The sequence below is a fragment of the Netta rufina genome (genome assembly GCF_964035555.1).
Source record: "Netta rufina genome assembly, chromosome: 3".
Lineage (NCBI taxonomy): Eukaryota > Metazoa > Chordata > Aves > Anseriformes > Anatidae > Netta > Netta rufina.
Genome location: NC_140125.1, coordinates 120,161,625 through 120,180,221, shown reverse-complemented (window position 1 = coordinate 120,180,221; position 18,597 = coordinate 120,161,625). Strand labels below are relative to the sequence as shown.

The following is an 18,597-nucleotide window of genomic DNA, read 5'->3' as shown; positions in this document are numbered from 1 at the left end:
CCAAGGGGTTTGGGGGGCAGCTCGGGGACCCCAATTGAGGGGATTTGGGGGGGGGCAGGGGGTCACGAGGCAGCCCCCTGAGGGAATTTGGGGGGCAGGGGGCGGCCTGGGGGTGCCCCCAAGACGTTTGGGGGGCCCAGAGGGACACGGGGTGGCCCGGGGACCCCCAGAGATGGGGAAATAGGGGTCAGGGGCAACCCAGTGACACCCCCTCGAGACATTTTGGGGGGTTTTAGTGGGATTTTAGTGGGATTTTTGGGGATTTTGGGGGGTTTTAGGGGGTTAAAGGGACCCCCCCGCGCCCCTCCCCCCCCCTTTCCCTCTCACCCCGCTCAAACTCCGCGCTCCGACCCCACCGGAACTACGTCACCCCCCTTCCTCTTTCGGCCGTACAACAAAATGGCGGCGCCCTCTCCTCTCCACCCCCTGCACGCGCCGCCATGCTCCCCCGTCCCCCCTTTCCTTCTATGAGCCTGCGCGCTGCCGTACAACAACATGGCGGCGCCCGGAGCGGCGGGGGCGGCGGCGCTGGTGCAGTACGTGGTGCTGCGGGGCGACCTGGCCCGTTCGTGGCCGCTGGGCGCGGTGGTGGCCCAGGCCTGCCACGCCGTCCTGGCGGCCGCCCACGCTCACGGCGGCCACCCGGACACCGGCGCCTACCTGGAGCTGGGCGGCGCCATGAGGACGGTGGTGCTGGAGGTGCGCGGGGCATGCCGGGAAAGGGGCGCCCGCCGCGCTGAGGGGGAGCCGCGGCCGCCATTTTGAGGCGGTGCCTGGGGGACCCCCGCACCCCTCAGCACCGCTGCCTGGGGACCCCCCGACCCCAAAACTCGGTCCTCGGGGACCCTCAGGGACCCCCCGACCCCAGGCTCAATCCTGGGGGACCCCCAGGGACCCCCCGACCCCCAGGCTCGGTCCTCGTCCCCCCCCAGGCTCCCCTCAGCAGTGCTGGGTCGGTGGGCGTGGGGGGGGGCAGAGGGGTTTGTGGTAGCCCGATGAGGAGTTTTTGGGGAAAAAAAAAGGGGTGTTTTGGGGGTTTAGTGGTTGTGTGGGTTCCAAACTTGCTGTTGGTGGTGGTCACTGTGGTAACATAAGGGAAAAAATGGGGGTGTGGGGCACAAATCCTGTGAGGAGAGGCTGAGGGGGGTGGGGGTGCTTGGTTTGGAGCAGAGGAGGCTGAGGGGAGGCCTCGTTGCTCCCTACAAACACCTGAAAGGAAGGGGCAGGGAGCTGGGGTCGGCCTCTTCTCACAGGTAACCAGTGATAGGAGCAGAGGGAATGGCCTCAAGTTGTGCCAGGGGAGGTTCAGGTGGGAAATGAGGAGACATTTCTGCTCAGAAAGAGCAGTCAGGCCTTGGGACGGGTTGCCCAGGGAGGTGGTGGAGTCCCCTTCCCTGGGGGTGCTCAAGGAGAGGTTGGACGTGGTGCTTGGGGAAATGGGTTAGTGGTGACATTGGTGGTAGGGGATGGTTGGAGCAGGTGATTTGGATGATTTCCAACCTTAACGATTCAATATTTCTCTGTGGCTCTTACAGGCATCTTTCACCCCAAATTTCACTGCAATTTTTTTCTCTTCCCCAGGCTCCGGATGAGGCCTCCCTGACGGTGCTGGCAGAGACCCTGAAGCAGCACAGCATCGACCACGAAGTGTGGACTGAGCAGCCTGAGAACGTTCCCACCTGCCTGGCGCTCAGGCCCTACCCGAAGGACCAAGTGCACCAGCACCTGAAGAAGTTCAAATTGCTGAAGTGATCCCTGCTCTGGCTGCGGGTGGCCCTGGGCAGCTCTCCTCTTGAATCAGAGCTTAGTTTGCCCCCCGACAGGCTCCAGGAGGAAAGCTGCTGTCTCGGGAGCGCTGCTAACGCTCATCAGCCTTGTGGGATAACGGTTAAAAAGTGTAAAACTCATTAGTGGAGAGGATTAAATATTTGTTTGTGCAGATTGTGACTCTGTTATATGGGTCTGCTCTGTCTGTGTGCTTGTAGATCTTTACCCTGCCAGCGCAGGCAGCATTTTAGTGTCTGCCACACCTGGAAATGTCTCTGGTGTGTGTTAGGAGTGACTTTTTTCACAATTAGATCATGTTTTTTTCTGATTTTCGGCTTGAATTTTGCCTCATCCCTCCTGTTTTGCCCCTTATACAGCAGGTACGGTGCTGCTGTCCCTGCTGTTCAGTTCTGTGGCTGCTGTAATTCTCCCTGTTCTCACTCAGGGGACCCAAACCTGCCTGAAAATCCACAAACTCCCGCTCCCAGCCACCCTTCAGGGTCAGATTAACCCGGGGCAGCGCTAGGTAGGGCTGTGATGGGTTCTCTGCCTTCCTTACAGTGCCCTAAGCTTTGTGCAGCCCCCCGAATTTATTTCTGTCTGGTTTTTCACAGCGCCTGAGCTCCTGAAGCCGTGACAAAACCCTGCTGGGAGCCGTGCGAACAGCAGACGGCAGCATCGGCCCGCGAGCCAGGATCTCTGCAGCTCTCAGCCCGCTGATTTCTGCCTCGTTTATGCCCGTTTTTGAAAGCAGCTCACCGTCCTGTGAGTTTGATTTCCCCCTCATGTTAAAAAAATATAAAAAAACAACAAATAAATAAAGCGCTGCCGGCTGGAAGTGCCCCTGACCCGCAGCTCCCTGGCTGGGTCACGCTGCTCGCACCGCATCAATTCCTGCCCGCGCAGCCCCCAAAATCTCCCCGCTGGCCCAGCGCTGAGGAACCAACCCCTGGTGGGTGTGAGGAGGGCACCCCGAGCCGTTTCTTTTGGGGTTTTCAGAAAAAAATGAGCAGTTTTCGCCCCCCCCACCCAGCTTCAGTAGCACTAACCCATGAGAAGCACAGGATGAAGACCCCAGCACCCTCCTCTTCCTCACCCACCGCCTCCAGCCCCCAGCAGGAGCACGGCAGCCACCCACCAGCCCCAGCTGAGCACCCCAAAACGCTCGGGCACCCCAAAACCCCAAAATTCCCCATCCCCCCCAAGCCACCGGGGCTGCGGCACCGCTCCGGGTCGCCCCTCAACACAGAAACAACGAAACGTTAAGCTGGCAACTCGGGTTCTTTTTCTTTTTTTTTTTTTTTTTTCATTATTTGTCATCTTTTAACTCTTGCAAATGTCAATCAACAAAGCTACACATTTTTTTGTTTGTTTGTTTTCCACACACCAGCGCGATTTTAGAGAGAGAGAGGGAAAAAAAAAAAACAAAAAACAAACAAAAAAAAAACCCACGGCCCCCCCGCTCCCCTAAAAGTCAGCAGTGAATATTAAAAGCGACCCCCGGCTAAAAGAGAAGGAAACAAATTTATACAGAGCTCAGAGCTATTTACAGTGACAGGCTTGAGGGGGGAAAAAAAATAAAAAATAAAAATAAGCTGTATCTCCCAACAGAGACTTCAATTATTATTATTATTTTATTATTATTATTTTAAATAGTTTAAGCTACCTCAGCTGTTAAACACAATCAAAGCAGAAAGAACCGACTGCTTAATTTTATTTAATATTTAATCAGAAAATTTTATCTACAATAATTGACAGACCCCTCCCCCCCCCCCCAAGTCCTTCCCCCTAAAAATTATTGCAGTTTTTTCCCCAAACTGTTCTTTTTTTGTCTTTTTTTTTGTCTTTTTTTTTTTTTTTTTACTTTTTCCTGTTGTAATATACACGTCGTGGCCTCTGTTCGCTAGGAGGCCTTTAAACCGGCATAAAACATGGAAAAAATGGTGGGTCAAAATACTCTGTTTTGTTTTTTTTTTTTCTTTAAAACCGACAAACTCACGATTGCTAGAAAAAGCTGATTGTACGCACAAGCGGGCTGGGGCAGAGGGGAGAGAAGGTTTTTTTTTTTTAAGCATGAATAAAAACGGCCTTTCTCGCAGAAGTCCAGCGTCGACCCCTTCCGTGCCCCACGCTGAGACGTGATCAGTGACAGATCCAGCTGAAACTGAGCTTGCTCTTCCTCCTCCTCCTCCTCTTCCTCCTCCTTTTTTTTTTTTCTCCTTTTTCGCCTCCTCCTCCTCCTCCTCCCGACGCAGTCCTCCAGCTGCCTTCTCCCTCTCCCCTCCCCGCCTCCCCGAGAAACCTTCGGCCAGATTAAGAAGCCAGCAACTGATTACAAAAATAAGAATCATCTGTAATTTTGGCTCAAGAAACCGACTGTCCCGCCTCGTCACTTCGCCAACATCCAGCGCTTTTTTTTTTCTTTTTTTTTTAAAAAAAAAAAAGGAAAGAAAAAAAAAAAAAGGGAAAAAAAAATACCCCCCCCTCCCCCCCCAAAAAAAAAACAAACCAAACCAAACCCCCTTTTGGCTCCAAACACTACGAGCTGCAGAATGGCTGCGGTTTGAGATATCAAAAATCTCAGAAAAATAGATAATATATATATATTTATATCTCTCTGTACGTCTCAATTATTATTTTTTTTTGTGTGTTTTTGTGTTTTTTTTTTTTTTTTCGATTTCACATTCCTCGAAAAGCGGGTTATTCAGTCAGTAGCTGCTGAAGAAGGCTCTTCTGCTGGCCCTGCGGGGGCGGCGGCACCGCGGCAGCGGCGGCGGCGGCGGCAGCGGTTTTCGGGGCGCCCAGGGGAGCCGGCGGGTTGAGGTAGGGGTCTCCTACCAGATTCACTGTACACTGCACGTCGGCAAACACCTGAACCTGCTGTACCTGCTGGGACACAAAAGACAAGAGGGGGGGTTTTAGCGGGGACGGGGCAGGGGCCCGGAGGCGACGGACTGGGTACTACGTGAAGTGGAAACTCACTAGAGACTTCCTCTAGTCTGGAGCCACCACAGAGAAGAACTCTTCTGTCTTCTTGTCCTACAAAAAGAAAACCGCTGCACTCATTCGGCTCAAGGGCTCTGGCGAGGTTCACGGCGCTCGTTTTTTGTTGTTTTTTTTTTTTTAAAAAAAAAAGGGATAAAAATAACCAAAAAATGTTTTAAAAAAATGATAATAATAAAAAAAAAAAAAAGCCAGGCTGGCATCCCCTGGGCACCGGGGAGCTGGCGGTGCGGGAAGGCAGCGGCGTGGTCCGGAGCGGCTGCTTGATGAAATTAAGAGAGGCGACGGCGGCGGCGGCGGTGGCGTGGGTCCCTGGGGGCTCTGCAAACCAACGCCGCGCGGACGGGGAGGGGGGAGAGCGAGGAGGGGGGAAGTTTTGGGGAAGAAGGCGCTGAATCGGCTGGTCCCGGCGTGAAAGGCAAAAAGCCCGCGAGGCAACGGCGGCGGCGCTCGCTTTGGGCGCGCCTCGCGGCCTCCCCGCTGGACGGACGGACGGACGGATGGAGGGACGGACAGACACCGTCCCACAGCCTCCCTCTCTCCCCTCTGTCCCTTTCCCCTTCCAAATCCCCTCGTTCTGCCCCAGATCAGCGCCGGCAGCACCGCGGCGACGGCTGAGAGCGGTGGGCTCCTCCCCGGGCACCCTGCGGCGGCGCCGGGCAGCAGGGCCGGCTCCTTCCAACCCAAAATCGGCTCCTTCCAACCCAAAACTGGAGCCGAGGATTGAAATCCTCCCTCGCCCTGGGGCTGCTCTCGGAGCCGGGCTGAATTCCTGCTCCTCCTGCCCCCTGCAGTTGTTTTCCCAGCTCGGGTGCAGCGTTTCTGCTCCTCTGCACTAGCAGCAAGATTTTAAAAGCGCTCTGAGCGGCGCGGTGAGCCGGGGTTTGATGAGGCTGGCGAGCAGAGCAGGATTTCTGAGGTCCCCAAGCGCCAGCGGCGGCAGGGACGGAGCCAACCCCGTGAGCCAGAGCTGGCCACGGCCAAAATTTTGCCCGGTGCCGAGCGCGGCACCACGGCACGGCCGGGATGGTTGAGTTTTGGGGAGCACGGCCAACTCCTCTCTCTGTACCTGAGATGTGCTTAGCAGTTTCTTACTGACCTGCGCCCCGTCTGCTTCTGTTTTCAAAAGGTCAGTGGAGGAAAGCTGGTTGCAGTAAAGGCCCGCGGGTCTCAGCGCCGGGTCATTTACCTGCGGGAAGCAAAAAAAAAAAAAAAAGGCTCAGCGAGGGCTCCTGGAGGTCCCCTGAGCCACTTGTCGCCCTCTCGAGCCGAGCCTGGGTGGATTTGGGGAGAGGGAGCCCACGCGTGGGGCGGTCTCGGCGTCCTCCTGGCACCCGGAGCGGGTTTGGGAGCTTTTTGCCTCTCTCCCCACCTCCTGCACCTTTGCCTGGAGCTGCTGCCAGCTCTGGGAACGTCTCCAGGGAGCGTGAAATGTCACAAGAGGGGGAAAAGCCACCGGCTCGGCCCCCGGGGAGGCCGCAAGGCCTGGCAGCGGCGCTCCCACCCAAACCCAGAGCAGCAAAAAGGAGCTTCGGTGGCACCGAGACGAAGCCCAGCACCTAAAACACCCTGAGACATCTCAGGGTGGCTGGGAAGGGCACAGCCACGCTGCTGGTGGCAGCATCCTGGCCTTAAACAGCCAAGGAGCAGCAGGTTTCCATGCCAGCCTCTCAAGTTTGGGTGCAGACACTGGGAAATTTGCTAAAAAAGCACCCAAACACCTCCCCAAATTGCTCTAAACAGGCTGGGGGTGCTCTGCCCTGGCTTAGGGCACTTAAGCCAGGCTCTGGCACGGGGGCAGGAACCACGGGAACCTAACACGGCTTTGGGGGAAAAGAAATCACCCGGGGAAGGCGTTTGGGGGCAGGGGAGAGGCGGCACTGACCTGCTCCGAGCACATGGAGTTCATCCCGGGCATCTGCAGCGAGTTCATCTGCATCTGGCCCGCCATGGGGTTGATGTTCTGGACGTTGGTGTTCCCTCCCGCCATGGAGACGGTGATGCTCATGTTGTTGTACATCCCCTGCTGCGCCGGGGCCGGCTGCGTCTGCCCGGTTTGGCTGAAGACGCTGGGAGGGAGAGGAGGGAAAAGGGTTAGTAGGGTGGTGGTGGTGGCGGTGGGAGGATGTTCTCTGCCTGTTCGGGGTGGGATGAAGACCCCGGAGGCAGCACTGGGTGTGCAAGCAGCTGGGGGTGGTGTGGGATTTGGGGAGAGGGCGAAAATTTTGCTCCTGCAGCCTCCTCGCTTTCTTCCCTGCATAAAGCAGGGACCCAGGTCCTTGGGATGGCGGGAGGGAGGGACACGGTGGCATTAGAGGGGCTGCAAACACCCAAGGGATGTCCTGGAAGGTTGGGGAGCACGGTGGAAACATCAGCCCCCTGCTCCTGCTGCAGCACCGGGCTGCTGAGCGTGACCTGGTGGGGCAGGAGAGACACCGGGGGCAAGGGGGGACCACGAGGGGCAGCCTGGAGGAAATACAAAGCCCTACAAAGTCCTTGTGACCCCAAGCTCTCACTGCAGCCTGAGCAGGAGAGGTTAGCTGAGCTGTGCCCAGATCCAAAGCAACACCTTTTGGTTTGTTTCTTTTTCCCGTTTCTGGCGATTTGAAGCTCAAACCTGACTCGCACACAACACCAGGCAGCAGATGTGATGATTTCACCCCCCCAAGTCAGAGCTGGATGCGTTGGTTTAAGAGGCACCAGCACGGGCCACAGTGGCACTGCCACACACAGCTCCTTTTATTGCCACATTTCCTAAATCCACCTGTTTTTGTGGCACATAATTAAGCCACAATTAAAAACCCCAAATTTGCTCCGTGCCTCGCCCGACGCCTGCTCGCTCCGCGGGCTTCTGGCCACCCCGAGCCTGGGCGCGCAGCCCCCGGCTCACGGGGGTAGGAACCAAAAAAAAAAAAACACAAAAAACCACCTTAAAAATCCCTCCCCACCCCATCCCCGCCACCTTACTTGCTGTTGCCCATGGCTCCTTGCTGCCAGCTCTTCATGTCGGGGGACTGATAGCCCGGGGTCGGCGGCGCCGGCTGCAGCATGGGGCTCTGCGACGGGGGGAGCTGCGGCGACATCAGGGGGCTGCTGGGGCTGAGCGAGGGGGCGAAGGCGGGCTCGTTTTGCTGCCCCATGCCTGGGGAAGGACAGAGGGCATCAGCCAGGGGGGTGGTGGGATGCTGGCGGTGCCCCCCGCCCGCCCCCGTTTCCTCCTCCTCCTCCCCCTGCAGCTGCAGGAGGAGCAGCTGCGAGTTTCGGGCCCGGGCTCTCTGGGTTTTGTTTCCAGCAGCTGCCACGTAAATATTTCAGGGCTGAGCGGGCGGGGAACCCCCTTCCCCAAGTGGTTTCCATCGGCTGCTGGCCTTATTTTGTACGACACCTGGATGGGGAACGGCCGGGGCAGCGATAAGGTCGTGGCTAAGGGGGTCCTGCACGGCTGCTGCGCCCTGGGGCGGCCGTTTCCTCCTCGCTGAGACCCCAAAAATGACATGAAGACCTTCAAGCACCCAACCTAGCGTGCCCTCCTACTCGATCTCAAGGATTTCATGAGAGCTCTGTGCCCACGAGAGATGCAGGAGCTGTCTGCAGCTCCTTTAGGGTGTCTTGGCAAGGATTTGGTCTGATCCCGAGCCTATGTGTTTAGGGAAGCACAATTCAGGGGAGTGCTTTGTGGTTTGAGTTTGGTGGGAAGAGTAAAAACAAAAAAAAAAAATAAAATTGAGTTTTTTGGCCAAATGATGTGGTTTTTTTTTGGAGATTCAACCAGAAAAGGTTTAGTAGAGGTGTGCAGAAAGAGCAGCGAGACGTGGTGTGAGATGGCAGCAGCGGAGCCCGCGGTGCCGCAGCATCCCCCGAGGTCACCGCTGTGCCCTCCGCCTCTCCCCCCGCGCCACTTTCCGAGGAGAGCAGACAAAACCCAGGGCACAACCGCACGCAGAACCCAATCCTTGCGATATTTGGCTAAACCTGGCTTTTCTGGGAGCATTTCCGTGTTCCTCCTGCCCCTAGGGGCCCACCTCCGGCGCGCCGCGCCTCCCCGCACCCTCACCACCCCTTCCCCTACACCGAGAGGGGCTCGGGGCGGGGGGCCCCCTCCGGCCTCACCTACCTGAACCCGAATACTGAAAGATGTTCTGCTGCATCTGCGGGGTCATCCCGGCGCCGAACTGCCCGCCGACGCCGCCCATCATCCCCCTGTTGACCATGGCGCCGCGGTTCGCCAGCGCGGCCTCGGGGCTGGACGCCAGCTGCGAGAAGGGGCTGGTGGAGGTGGGGGGGTTCCCGGGGCTCGTACCGTAGTTGGGGGGATAAGGGAACTGCTGCGGGGGGGCTTGGGGAAGCCGGGCGGCCCCCATCTGCACCGGGAGGCCGGCCGAAGGGGGGAGGTTGTTGCCGAAGCTCTGCTGTCTCATCAGGAGGGCTCGCTGCTGCATCAGCTGCCGCTGCCGGTGCTGCTGGCTGTAGAGCTCGCGTTGGCGCTGGGCCAGCATCTGGGCGTTGAGGGGGGGCTGTAGGAGGGGAAGGAGATGCCCGAATTAGCCCCCAAATGGCTGGCAACAACCCTCCGGCCCTCCCCTTCCCCCTGGGTTTGGGGTGTCCGTCCTCATTTTGCGAGGGGAAGCTGGAGAAGAAGAGGGGAGCAGCCCCAGGGGGCTGTAAATCCACTGGGTTGTGCGGATCAGAGGCAGGGCAGAGCCACCCCATTCTCATTTCGTTCCTTTTATCCGAGGGATGCAGCAAAAAGCCCTTTTTGTGCCTAAAACCCTCTTCTCGGGCTCCCAGCGAGGGCCGTTCGCGTGCCCACGCTCGGGATCTCCGCCCTCCACCTCTCGGCTGCGTGCTGCTCCCAAAATCCTCCCCCGAGACTTCCCTCCGTGCTGGGCTTTTTCCCCACAGGGCTGATCCAGATTTGCTCGCATCCCTCACCCTCAAAAACCTCAGCACAACCGGCGAGAGCTCGACAAAGCCATCGGCTGCGACGGAAACTGCCGGGTGCCCTCGTCTGATATTCCCCAGGGAAATCCAAAGGCTTCTCGGAGACGTGGAGTGAAGTTACCCAAACTCAGCCACGCTTCCCAACCCCTCCAGACGTTTCACCCGCTTCATTCGGAGCGAAACGAGAACTTTAGGGCCTGGGGATTTGTAGGATCATTACGAAGATCCACCGGAGATGCTGGCATTTAAAGGACGCCGTCTATTTCCCGGAGACCCTTCTCAATTAACCGCGTTGGCACTAGGTGGTGACGAGGTATTTATACCTCACCCAGGTGGAGGGGATGGAATAAAGGGAAATAAACCAAAACAGCTCCTCAGCAGCCAGATTTTGGCACGCTGGGTGCTTTTTCTGCCCGTAGGAGAGGGGATGGGGGCACCCTGAGCTCCCGGGGACCATGTCCTTGTGCCGTGTCCCCCTTACCTGGGGTGTCATCTGCTGCTGCATGCCCGCCCGCATGTTGATGCCCACCGGCGAGCTGGCTGCAAACTGGTTGAGGATCGCCTGCCGGTTCTGGTGGATCAGCTGGAGGGGGAGAAACGGAATAAGAAAAGTCAGGAGAGCAGCCAAAAATACAGATGCCACACCAACGTCGGGAGCCGCCCACCCTCCGGGCTCCCTAAATCCCCTCGTGGCCACCGGGGGAGGTTTTTTTTACCTGCTGCTGGCCCTGCAGCCGCTGCTGCAGCTGAAGCCGCAGCTGGTTGGGGGCGGTGGGGGGCCGGCTGAGCGTCTGCCGGGGCTGCATGGCCCCCATGGTGGTGGGAAAAGCCCCACGGGGCGGGGGCACCTGCACGGGCATGGGGCCGAAGGACGGTTTCTGGCGGACCATGGCGGGGAAGGCGGCGGGGAGGTTGGCGGTGGGCGAGGCGGAGGAGTAAGGCTGGGGGTAGAGGCCGGGTTTCTGCTCCATCAGGAGCTGCGGGGTGGCTTGCTGGGGTTGGAACCGCTCCGTCAGGGCTTCCAGCCCGCCGCCCTGGGGGAGGAAAAAGAGAGAGGAGAAAATGAAATAAAATAAATAAAATAAAAGCCATACGGTGGAGACCGGATGAGCTTGAGCCCGGCGCGCTGGAGGAGAGGGTGGAAAGGTGCTCGCCGTGCCACCCAACCCCTCACACTGTCCAAATTGACCCTCAAAGCTCTGCACTCGTGGTTTTCTCTCTGTAAATTACTTAATTTGAAAGAAATTGCTGCGGTGCTGCGCGTTGCAGCCCCATCCCTCGGCTGGGTGTAGGGGATGGCCCCAGCCAAGCGCCCTAAAAGATGCTGCTCTGCCCGGGCAAGCTGCTGCAGGGCTAGTGCTACCCCAAGGGCTACCCCAAATGCCCGCTCCCCAGGGCTCTGCAAACCTCAGAGGGATGGGAGGGATTTAATTCGTCTTGCTTTGGAGCAGAGACCCCAGAAAAGACTTTTCGGGAGGGCTCAGGGCCCAAACAGCATCGCACCCTGCTCGGAGATCGACCTGAGCACGGGAAATTTTTTGGTTTTCTCTCCCTTCCAGAAATTCAGATGGAATTTGCATGGTTCAAGGACTGGGTTTCAGGTCCTAAAACAGCAGCCCCAAAGCCAGGCTTGCCAAAACGAGCCTTTTTCACTCTTTTCTCCCCAAAATCCCCAGCTTGCGGCCGCCTCCTGATTAAATGGGGCGCAGACACCTCCGGCACCTCCTCTCACCACGTCTCCAGTAACAAGGAGATGTTGGGGGGACCAGGCACAGGAGGGGGCTCAGGAAAGGTGAGAGAAGCCACCCGTGTCCCGGGACGTGGCAAATTGTCCCCAGGGCCACCGTGTGCCTGCCCGTGGGTGCCAGCACCGCTCTGCCGGAGCCCAGCCCGCGGCTCGAGGCAGCTGCGCTTGGCCCTCAGAGCCAGCCTGAAATATTTGGGCCTAAAAAGCAAAAAAATTGAAGTCGGAGTAGATCCCCGAGCTGTCCCCAGGTGGATGTGAACTCCCACCTGCCACCAGCATCTCCTGGAGGGGAGCTATCAGCGCGTTTTCTTCCTGCACAATGATGCCACCGCTTCTCTGAACGTGTACCGAAAGGAAATCTTGCATGCAGCTACTTCAAATATTTCTGAGGTTCACCCAAAGCCGTGGAAAAAGCCCAAGGTTCGCATTAATGAAATGATCCCTGGACGGGAGCAAAACCGGGGCCGGTTCCAAACATGAGACAATCCTCCCAGCCAGGTGCTCCTCGGCCGGGAGATGTTTGGGGACATCTCAAATCCAGCCCCGTGCAAACACCCAGCTTTGGCAAGAACATCTCTGGTAGGACCAGAGGGGCCGAACTCCCTACCCCTGAGTGCATTTGTAGGGAAAAAAAAAAGGCACTTGTTGATTTTGGATGCGTGGTGTGAGAAAAGAGACCTGGTTTTGGAAGGCAAATAAATGCTTGGCTTGGGAATCATTGGTGGGTCCCCCAGGTCCCTCAGGAAAAGGGGACGTGCCACCTCCTGGGATGTCCTTGAGCTTCAGCAGTGGAGGAGGAGGCCCAGAGCACCAGGAGGGATCTGCTCACAGAGGGTTTCTTTTTTAGGGCACAGGTTGGGTCGGTTGTTTTGGAGAAAGGGCGCGTGCAAGCACGACGCGGCGTGGAAAAAGAACCTGCTCTACGAAAAACCCCGAGCCGTCCGTCCCATCTTCCACCTCTCTTGCTGTTCTTCCTACAGGCAGGCTTCCCCCTGTGCTGTGCCCTATTTTTGAGGAAAATCTTGCTCCTTCAGACGCCAACGCCTGCAACGGGGGCCACGGCACCGTCCCAAAACGCCGCCGGCGACAGCGCGGCAAAACCGGCGTTGGTTCCTGCGGTTAAATCCGAGGCAGAGGGGCAGCTGCAGTGTAAGCCAATCTCGGCCGCAGGGTTTCATACCAGCCAGGCCATTAGATATATTATTAGGCAGCGCAATTAAGGCTGAAGGAATCTCTTGCCCGGGGGGGGGAGGACTCCAGCTGGAAGGCTCCTCCAAATCATCCCCCGAGCGCGGCGGGGAAGGGGGACGGCCCCGCCAGCTCTCCCCACACACCCTGACACATGAACCGTGCGGGGATGGCAGCCTTCAGGCTGGCTTTTCTCACGGGGGGGGACTCCATTTAAAAAAAAATTAAAGCCCAGAACGGGCTATTGGGTTTCACGGGGCTGCTTTCCAACGTTTCCAGCGGAATGGCAGCGGATCGGGTGTCCTCTCCCAGTCTGATGTTCCCGCTCACATCTGGCCTCCCGTTGGCAGATGCTGGAAATCCTCCTTCGCCCTCGTGTTGGCCCCTCTCCGCCCAACCCCAGCGGCCCCAACCCCTTTTTCTCCCCCTTCTACCTGCACCAGTTTGTCGATGCCAAGGGCTCGGTCCAGCTCGGCCAGCTCCGTCTCGTCTTTGCCGCTCAGGAAGGAGACGAGCTGCTCGAGCAGGGCTTTCTCGTCGTTGCGGCCCTCCGGCGTGGTGGGAGGACACAGGAGCTCGTCCAGCTGCGAGGTGATGCAGGGGCTGCGGGGACAAGAAGCCAAAGGGGAGACGTGAACGTTGGCCAAGAGGTGACGGGGCTGAGCCCTGCCAAACCTGAGCGGCGCTGAGCCCCCCCGGGCGCGGGGTTCGCTCCGCCGGGTGCTGCTGGCTTCCCACCCCGCACAGCACCACGAGCTGCTTGCCAGCACCAAATCCTCCGAGGAACGAAGCCAGGACGGGGTTTTTGGGGGGGTTCTGGAGTGCAACTTTGCGCTTTTTGCTCTGCGGGAGCTTTGGGCAGGGCAAAAAAAAAACTTGTGCAGGCACGAAAACGGGGAGGCTGGGGAGGCGCTGGGACAGCTGGGAGCGAAGCAGCTGAAGGCGAAGGGAACCTTTCAGCTGCAAAAAAAAAATAAAATAAAATAAAATAAAATAAAAATAAAAATAAATAACATCTCTGACAGGCTCGCTGGATATTCTTTGGGAATAAGATTAATATGTAATGAGAGACATTCCAATGACGTGACTAATTGCAGCCGATCGGATTCGCCGGGGCTGACACAATGAAGGGAGCCGTGGCACATCACGCTCGCGGAGAGGCACAAAAGGAGAGGGCTCGAACATGCCAGCGGTTCCCAAGCAGCAGACATGTTGATCCTTTTAGCTCCAGATGAGGACCAGATGTACAGTAAGGAACCGGAGCCAACCTGACCGAGAGCGCTGCCGCCAACACACGCAGCTTAAGCCGGGGGGAAAGAAAATACTCGGAGCTGGGATTTCTGAAATCGCAGAGAGGGAGGCAGGGAGGTGAAAAGTGGGGCTCGTGCCCTGCAGCCGAGGTCCCTGCCGGGTGCTGCTCCGTGTCAAACCGAGCCCCGAAGCCCCAAGGCCAAAGAACACAGCTCGGTGCCCGAATGCATCGCTCCTGCAGAGAAAAGGGGAGGACAAACTTGTTTCCTCCACATTAACAGGCTAAATTCGGGTTGGCGACATCTCTTCGGCCCATGCTAGAGCTCTGCACAGATGGCAGATGGTTTGTAAAGAAATCATGGGATGACACAACTTGTAGGGAGCAAATAAACCTCTTAGAAGTCCTGCTCTGCAGCCCAACCCCACAGCAGCGCCCTCTCCTCCAGCACCAGGCTCGGTGGGCTTCAGGTGTCCCCCAGGCAGGTGACCAAAGTCCTTTTTGTTTCGTGCTTCGAGGTTTTTTATCCACCACAGCCGTTCTGGCTTCTTTTTTTCAGGGTGAAAACCTGATTCTGCACCCAACGTGGGGCGCCCGACTCGTCCGCGCAGCTCAGCCCCGTGCTGAGGAATTGGGCTGCTCGGCAAACGCTGCCTGAGGTCCCCAAAAACACCTCCCGTGGCATGAACGCTGCTCCAAAAGGTCTCCTGCCTCCTGCACGTGCCCTGGCCACCTCGGGAGGATCAGAGGAGTGCGTGAGAGCAGCCTGGAGAGACCTGGACGTGGTTCAAGGAGCCTTGGAGCCGCTCCGCGGCGCAACTGCCCCGCTTCCACCGGCGACACAGGCGCAGCAGAGGGGATGTGGTTGTCCTGCCTGCTCGAGAAGCGAAAATCCGGAGGATTTGGGGAACGGGAGAGCTTGGAGAGGAGGCTCCCCGTGGCCAGGCAGGAGATTTGGGCACCAGCAGCTTGCTGAACAAGGCTCCAGCTGAGACGGAGCTCGCCGCTGGAAAAACTCCACACCCCAAGGCAAAATCTCTGCTGGTAGCACCATTTAGGGAGGCAATTTTTACCCCTTGAGCCTTGACAGGGCCACTTGAAGAGAAAACGAGGAGGCCAGCAGAGAGCTGGCAGCCTGGGGACACACACACACGCGTGTGGCAGCTTTGTCACAGCTTAAATTCATTTCCCAACCCCGTAAAATCTGCTTGCTCTGGCTGGGGTCTCCTCCCAGGACCCAGCAGCTGCTTGGACCGCGGGCACCTCCCGGCTGGAGCCCGAGTGAAGTTCGTTAGCGAATATTTATTAGTGTAACACCGCTGGTGCACATCATTAGTGCAAAACTCAGCCAGGAGGCTTTTCCTTGGGGGCGCCTCTGCCCTCAGCTCGAGCCCAAGCTGGGTTTTTGCAGCTCACGCCGCGAGATGGGAGCGTGCAGATCGCAGCCAGGTCCCCCTGGAGACGTAATTCGGGGAGGGACGGGGGCTCAGCACCACAACCAGCCCTCTCCACCTCTCGTCCTGCTGTCAGATCGTGGTCCCAGTTTGTGTCCTGGCTTTACTGGTGGCTCCCACCACGCTGGGGGCTTGGCTTTGCTGCTGGGGGCTTTTCAGCACAGACCTGACGGAGCCATAAAAAGCCCCACCGGGCATCAACCAGCCCTACAAGCATCTCTTTGCTTGCTTTCTACCCCCTCAGGGTTGAGAAAAGCAAGGAGTAACTTGCAAAACACCAGCAAAGCACCTTTTGGTGCCATCCAAACCACTCTGCACACCCGGGGACCGTGCAAGATCTGCTGCCCCTGCACCTTGCCAGAGGTGTAACCTTACCGTGCCCGTCCCGAGCCCTTGACAGCAGCCTGGGCCCTGCTCTTTGACTCAATTCGTAATCCTGCTGCTGCTGCTCGAGCCAGGAGAAAATCCAGCCCCCTTCCTCGCAGCTGTGCTGGCTTGGGGAGAAACAAATGACTCCAGCACGGCTGCCTGACTCAGTGCTTGGAGCGCGAGGCTGCTGAGTAAGGGAAGGTCATTTGTGCCCGATCAGGCAAGTAGAGCAGCGTTTTCGGGAGCTTTTAGGGAGCTTAAAACCAAGGTTGATCCTCGTAACTGCTCTGCCCTTCGTCAGATCTGCCCTGTGGATCTCGAGCTGGTGACGAAGTGATGGCAGCACCAGGGTTTAAAAGGGGAGCTGCTTCCTCGCAGCAAGGGCTGGGGCTGATGGAAACGCTGCTCCTCGATTAAACGGGGATTTATTTGCTCTCCCATCTCATTCCAGCAAGGAGAAGCCGAGCTGTTCGAGCAGAACTTCAGCAGAGCCCACTCAGGCGACCCTCTCCTTGGGCTGAATGACGAGGTTTTCGAAATTCATCCGGATTTAGCTCCTAGAAGAAGATCTTTGGCTCCTGCCTTGCTCAGAGGCAGCTCTGACACGCGTCCTCTTCGTGGCTGGAACTTCGTGGCTCATCTGCTTAATGAGCAGAGCAAGTTTTGCCTCTCCACAAACCACGGATGGGTTTGGGCAAGAGGATCCTCGCCTTCTAAAGTGCTGCTGCCAGTGCTGAGGGCTTGGAGAGCACCTCGAGGTGCCCCCTGAGAGGCAGGGCAGCAAGCACGGAGCTCCATCAGCAGGGCTCCCCACCCTACTGGCCTCTTGTCCCCAAAATAACCGACCTACAGCATCCTCCTGACCTCCTGGCCCCAAAATAACCGACCTACAGCACCCTCCTGGCCTCCCGTCCCCAAATAACTGACCTGCAGTGTCCTGCATCCATTCCTACCAAGGAGTGAGGCTGCACATCGGGCAGATGATGACCCCAAAAGGTGGTCAGGGGCCTGCAGGGGGTTGTTTGACCCCTGTAATTATTTCAGCTGAAGCCAAGCACGTGGGAATGCAAAGCCAGGTGAAACCACAAAACCATCCCGTGGCTCTCCAGGTGCCACCGCTGACCCCACCAAGGAAGGATGCTGGCGAATGTTAATCCAGAGTGGCCGGTGGGGACTTGCAGCGTGGATATTTGGAATTATCTGGGTCCAGACAGCGTGGATGTCTCACCATCTGTGTCTCCCGACACGGGTATCCCACGAGAAAAAACAGATCCTGCACTTCCCTCAGCCCCAGCACCTCCCAGCCTGTGCTTGCTGGGTTTCCAGACCCTCATCAAAGCCAGGGCACGTCCCAGTTATTGATCCCAGCTATCCCCAGAGCATCCCAGTGTGCTGCCAGAGCTCAGGAAGCCCCCCGAGGCGCGGTACTTACTCATCGGGTTTACTCAGAGCGCCTCGATTCATGGGTGCCATGCTGCTCTCCGTCCACGGGAGCTGCTCCCCCATGCCCGGCTGTCCAAACTGGTGATCCGGCACCCCCATCTCCAGCTCAGACATTCCTGGGGGGAGAAGAAGGGGTTGGGGAGGGTTAGGGTTAGGGTGCCGGGGAGGGCTTGGGCACGGCTGGAGGGGGGCGCAGAGAGATGCCATCTGTGCTCGGACCTGCTGGGGTGAAAATGCTGGCGAGGTGAGGTCCTGCAGGGACTGAGCACCACGCTGCTGAGCACACCGTCCCACCCCAGCACCCCAAACTCAGCTTTGGGACTACGAAATCGCCCCCATTAATGATGCAGCTCATGTCTGCTGATTGCACTGCGACGGGTCAGGGACGACACGGGGGCTTTATCCTTTCACCGGCACGGAAAAAATTATAAAAGAGGGGAAAAGAGGGCTTAGGGTTTTAAAAGGAGTGACAGGAGCTGTCAGGAAGCAGAGACACGAAGTCACACGGCTTGGGTAATGCATGACAAGACCCCAAAGCATCGTGCCTTGGGGCAGGAGTCCCCTGTCAGAGCTCCTACAGCTTCCAGCCGGGGATTTGTGACAGTCTCTGCTGAGAGGGTGAGCACCCACGCAGCTGCTGGGCACGCACCAGACCCCTAAGACCCTGCCCAGCTCTGGAAATGTTCACCCCATCCAATTTTCTCTTTTCAGAACATTTCCAGCAAGGTTTTCATAATCTAGTCCAAGCCAGAGGGCTCATTCCTGAAGGCCGGTGGTTGCTATCAGGGATTTGGGGTGAAGCAGCCCACACCCACCGGCATCTTCTGACTCTATTTTGGAGAAAAGTGAATTTGTGCAGGGCAAGGAGCCAAGGCAATTAGATTAAATTCAGCAGAACTTGGAGCCCGAGCCCGGGACAGGGAGATTTATGCAGCTGGAGACCTGACATCATCCCCTTCGAAATAGGAATTGGGACTGAGGATCAAACGGCGTCCTGGCTCAGCTGGCCATGGAGCTCCATGCAGATGGAAACGGGGGAAAAATCCAGTTCTGGAATATGCCACAGGTGGCCAAGCCTATGCCAAAAGCCCCAAATTTGGCAAGGTGGCACCGGCAGAGCTTCCCCAAAGGAATGGGAGAGAAACCCCGAGCCCAGCCTGGTCAGGGCAGGGGCCGAGCCTGGGCTGGGGGCTTTATTTCCAAAACCAAGAGCCCCGAGCCTGCTCTCTGGGCTGGAAACGTGGAGAGCTCCATCCAGCATGGCGGCGCTCCTTTACTTCTCCAAATGTCTTAAAAAAAAGCCTTAAGGTTGCTTGGCAACAGGCAGCTAAAAGCAGTGGCAGCAGCAGCTCCAGCGGGGCCAGCTCGGCGCAGCCGCGGTGCAGTTGCTCCAACCCTTCCCCGCTCGCCTGACAACAGTTCCCCGTTTGGGATTT

At 57.7% G+C, this 18,597-nt stretch overlaps 2 protein-coding genes across 6 annotated transcripts in view; one reads left to right on the top strand and one right to left on the bottom strand.

The window, feature by feature from the left end:
* The first annotated feature begins 484 nt into the window (after positions 1 to 484).
* PTRHD1 (peptidyl-tRNA hydrolase domain containing 1) lies at positions 485 to 3,968 on the top strand. Of its 2 annotated transcripts, XR_014618309.1 has the most exons (5): positions 485 to 699; positions 1,582 to 1,897; positions 2,213 to 2,293; positions 2,382 to 2,532; positions 3,867 to 3,968. XR_014618309.1 is itself a non-coding variant. In XM_084284555.1 (2 exons), the coding sequence occupies exons 1-2, from the start codon at positions 496 to 498 to the stop codon at positions 1,750 to 1,752; spliced, it is 375 nt and encodes a 124-aa protein (XP_084140681.1). In that variant the 5' UTR covers positions 485 to 495; the 3' UTR covers positions 1,753 to 1,939. The 2 variants fall into 2 exon arrangements, 1 of the variants encoding a protein (XP_084140681.1); XM_084284555.1 differs by lacking the exons at positions 2,213 to 2,293; positions 2,382 to 2,532; positions 3,867 to 3,968 and having other exon boundaries at positions 1,582 to 1,939.
* The window catches only part of NCOA1 (nuclear receptor coactivator 1), a 151,167-nt gene continuing 136,482 nt past the window's right edge, over positions 3,913 to 18,597 (bottom strand). The window contains exons 14-23 of one of the 4 annotated variants that reach the window (XM_084284552.1): positions 17,151 to 17,277; positions 13,081 to 13,249; positions 10,428 to 10,745; positions 10,193 to 10,294; positions 8,885 to 9,284; positions 7,738 to 7,912; positions 6,656 to 6,839; positions 5,870 to 5,959; positions 4,750 to 4,806; positions 4,508 to 4,653 (exon numbers count right to left, since the gene is read on the bottom strand). In XM_084284552.1, coding sequence (XP_084140678.1) covers positions 4,762 to 4,806; positions 5,870 to 5,959; positions 6,656 to 6,839; positions 7,738 to 7,912; positions 8,885 to 9,284; positions 10,193 to 10,294; positions 10,428 to 10,745; positions 13,081 to 13,249; positions 17,151 to 17,277 — 1,610 coding nt within the window. In that variant the 3' untranslated portion in view covers positions 4,508 to 4,653; positions 4,750 to 4,761. Of the gene's footprint in view, positions 4,657 to 4,749; positions 4,807 to 5,869; positions 5,960 to 6,655; positions 6,840 to 7,737; positions 7,913 to 8,884; positions 9,285 to 10,192; positions 10,295 to 10,427; positions 10,746 to 13,080; positions 13,250 to 17,150; positions 17,278 to 18,597 lie in introns of all 4 variants that reach the window. The other 3 variants (XM_084284551.1, XM_084284549.1, XM_084284550.1) reach the window with 3 other exon arrangements.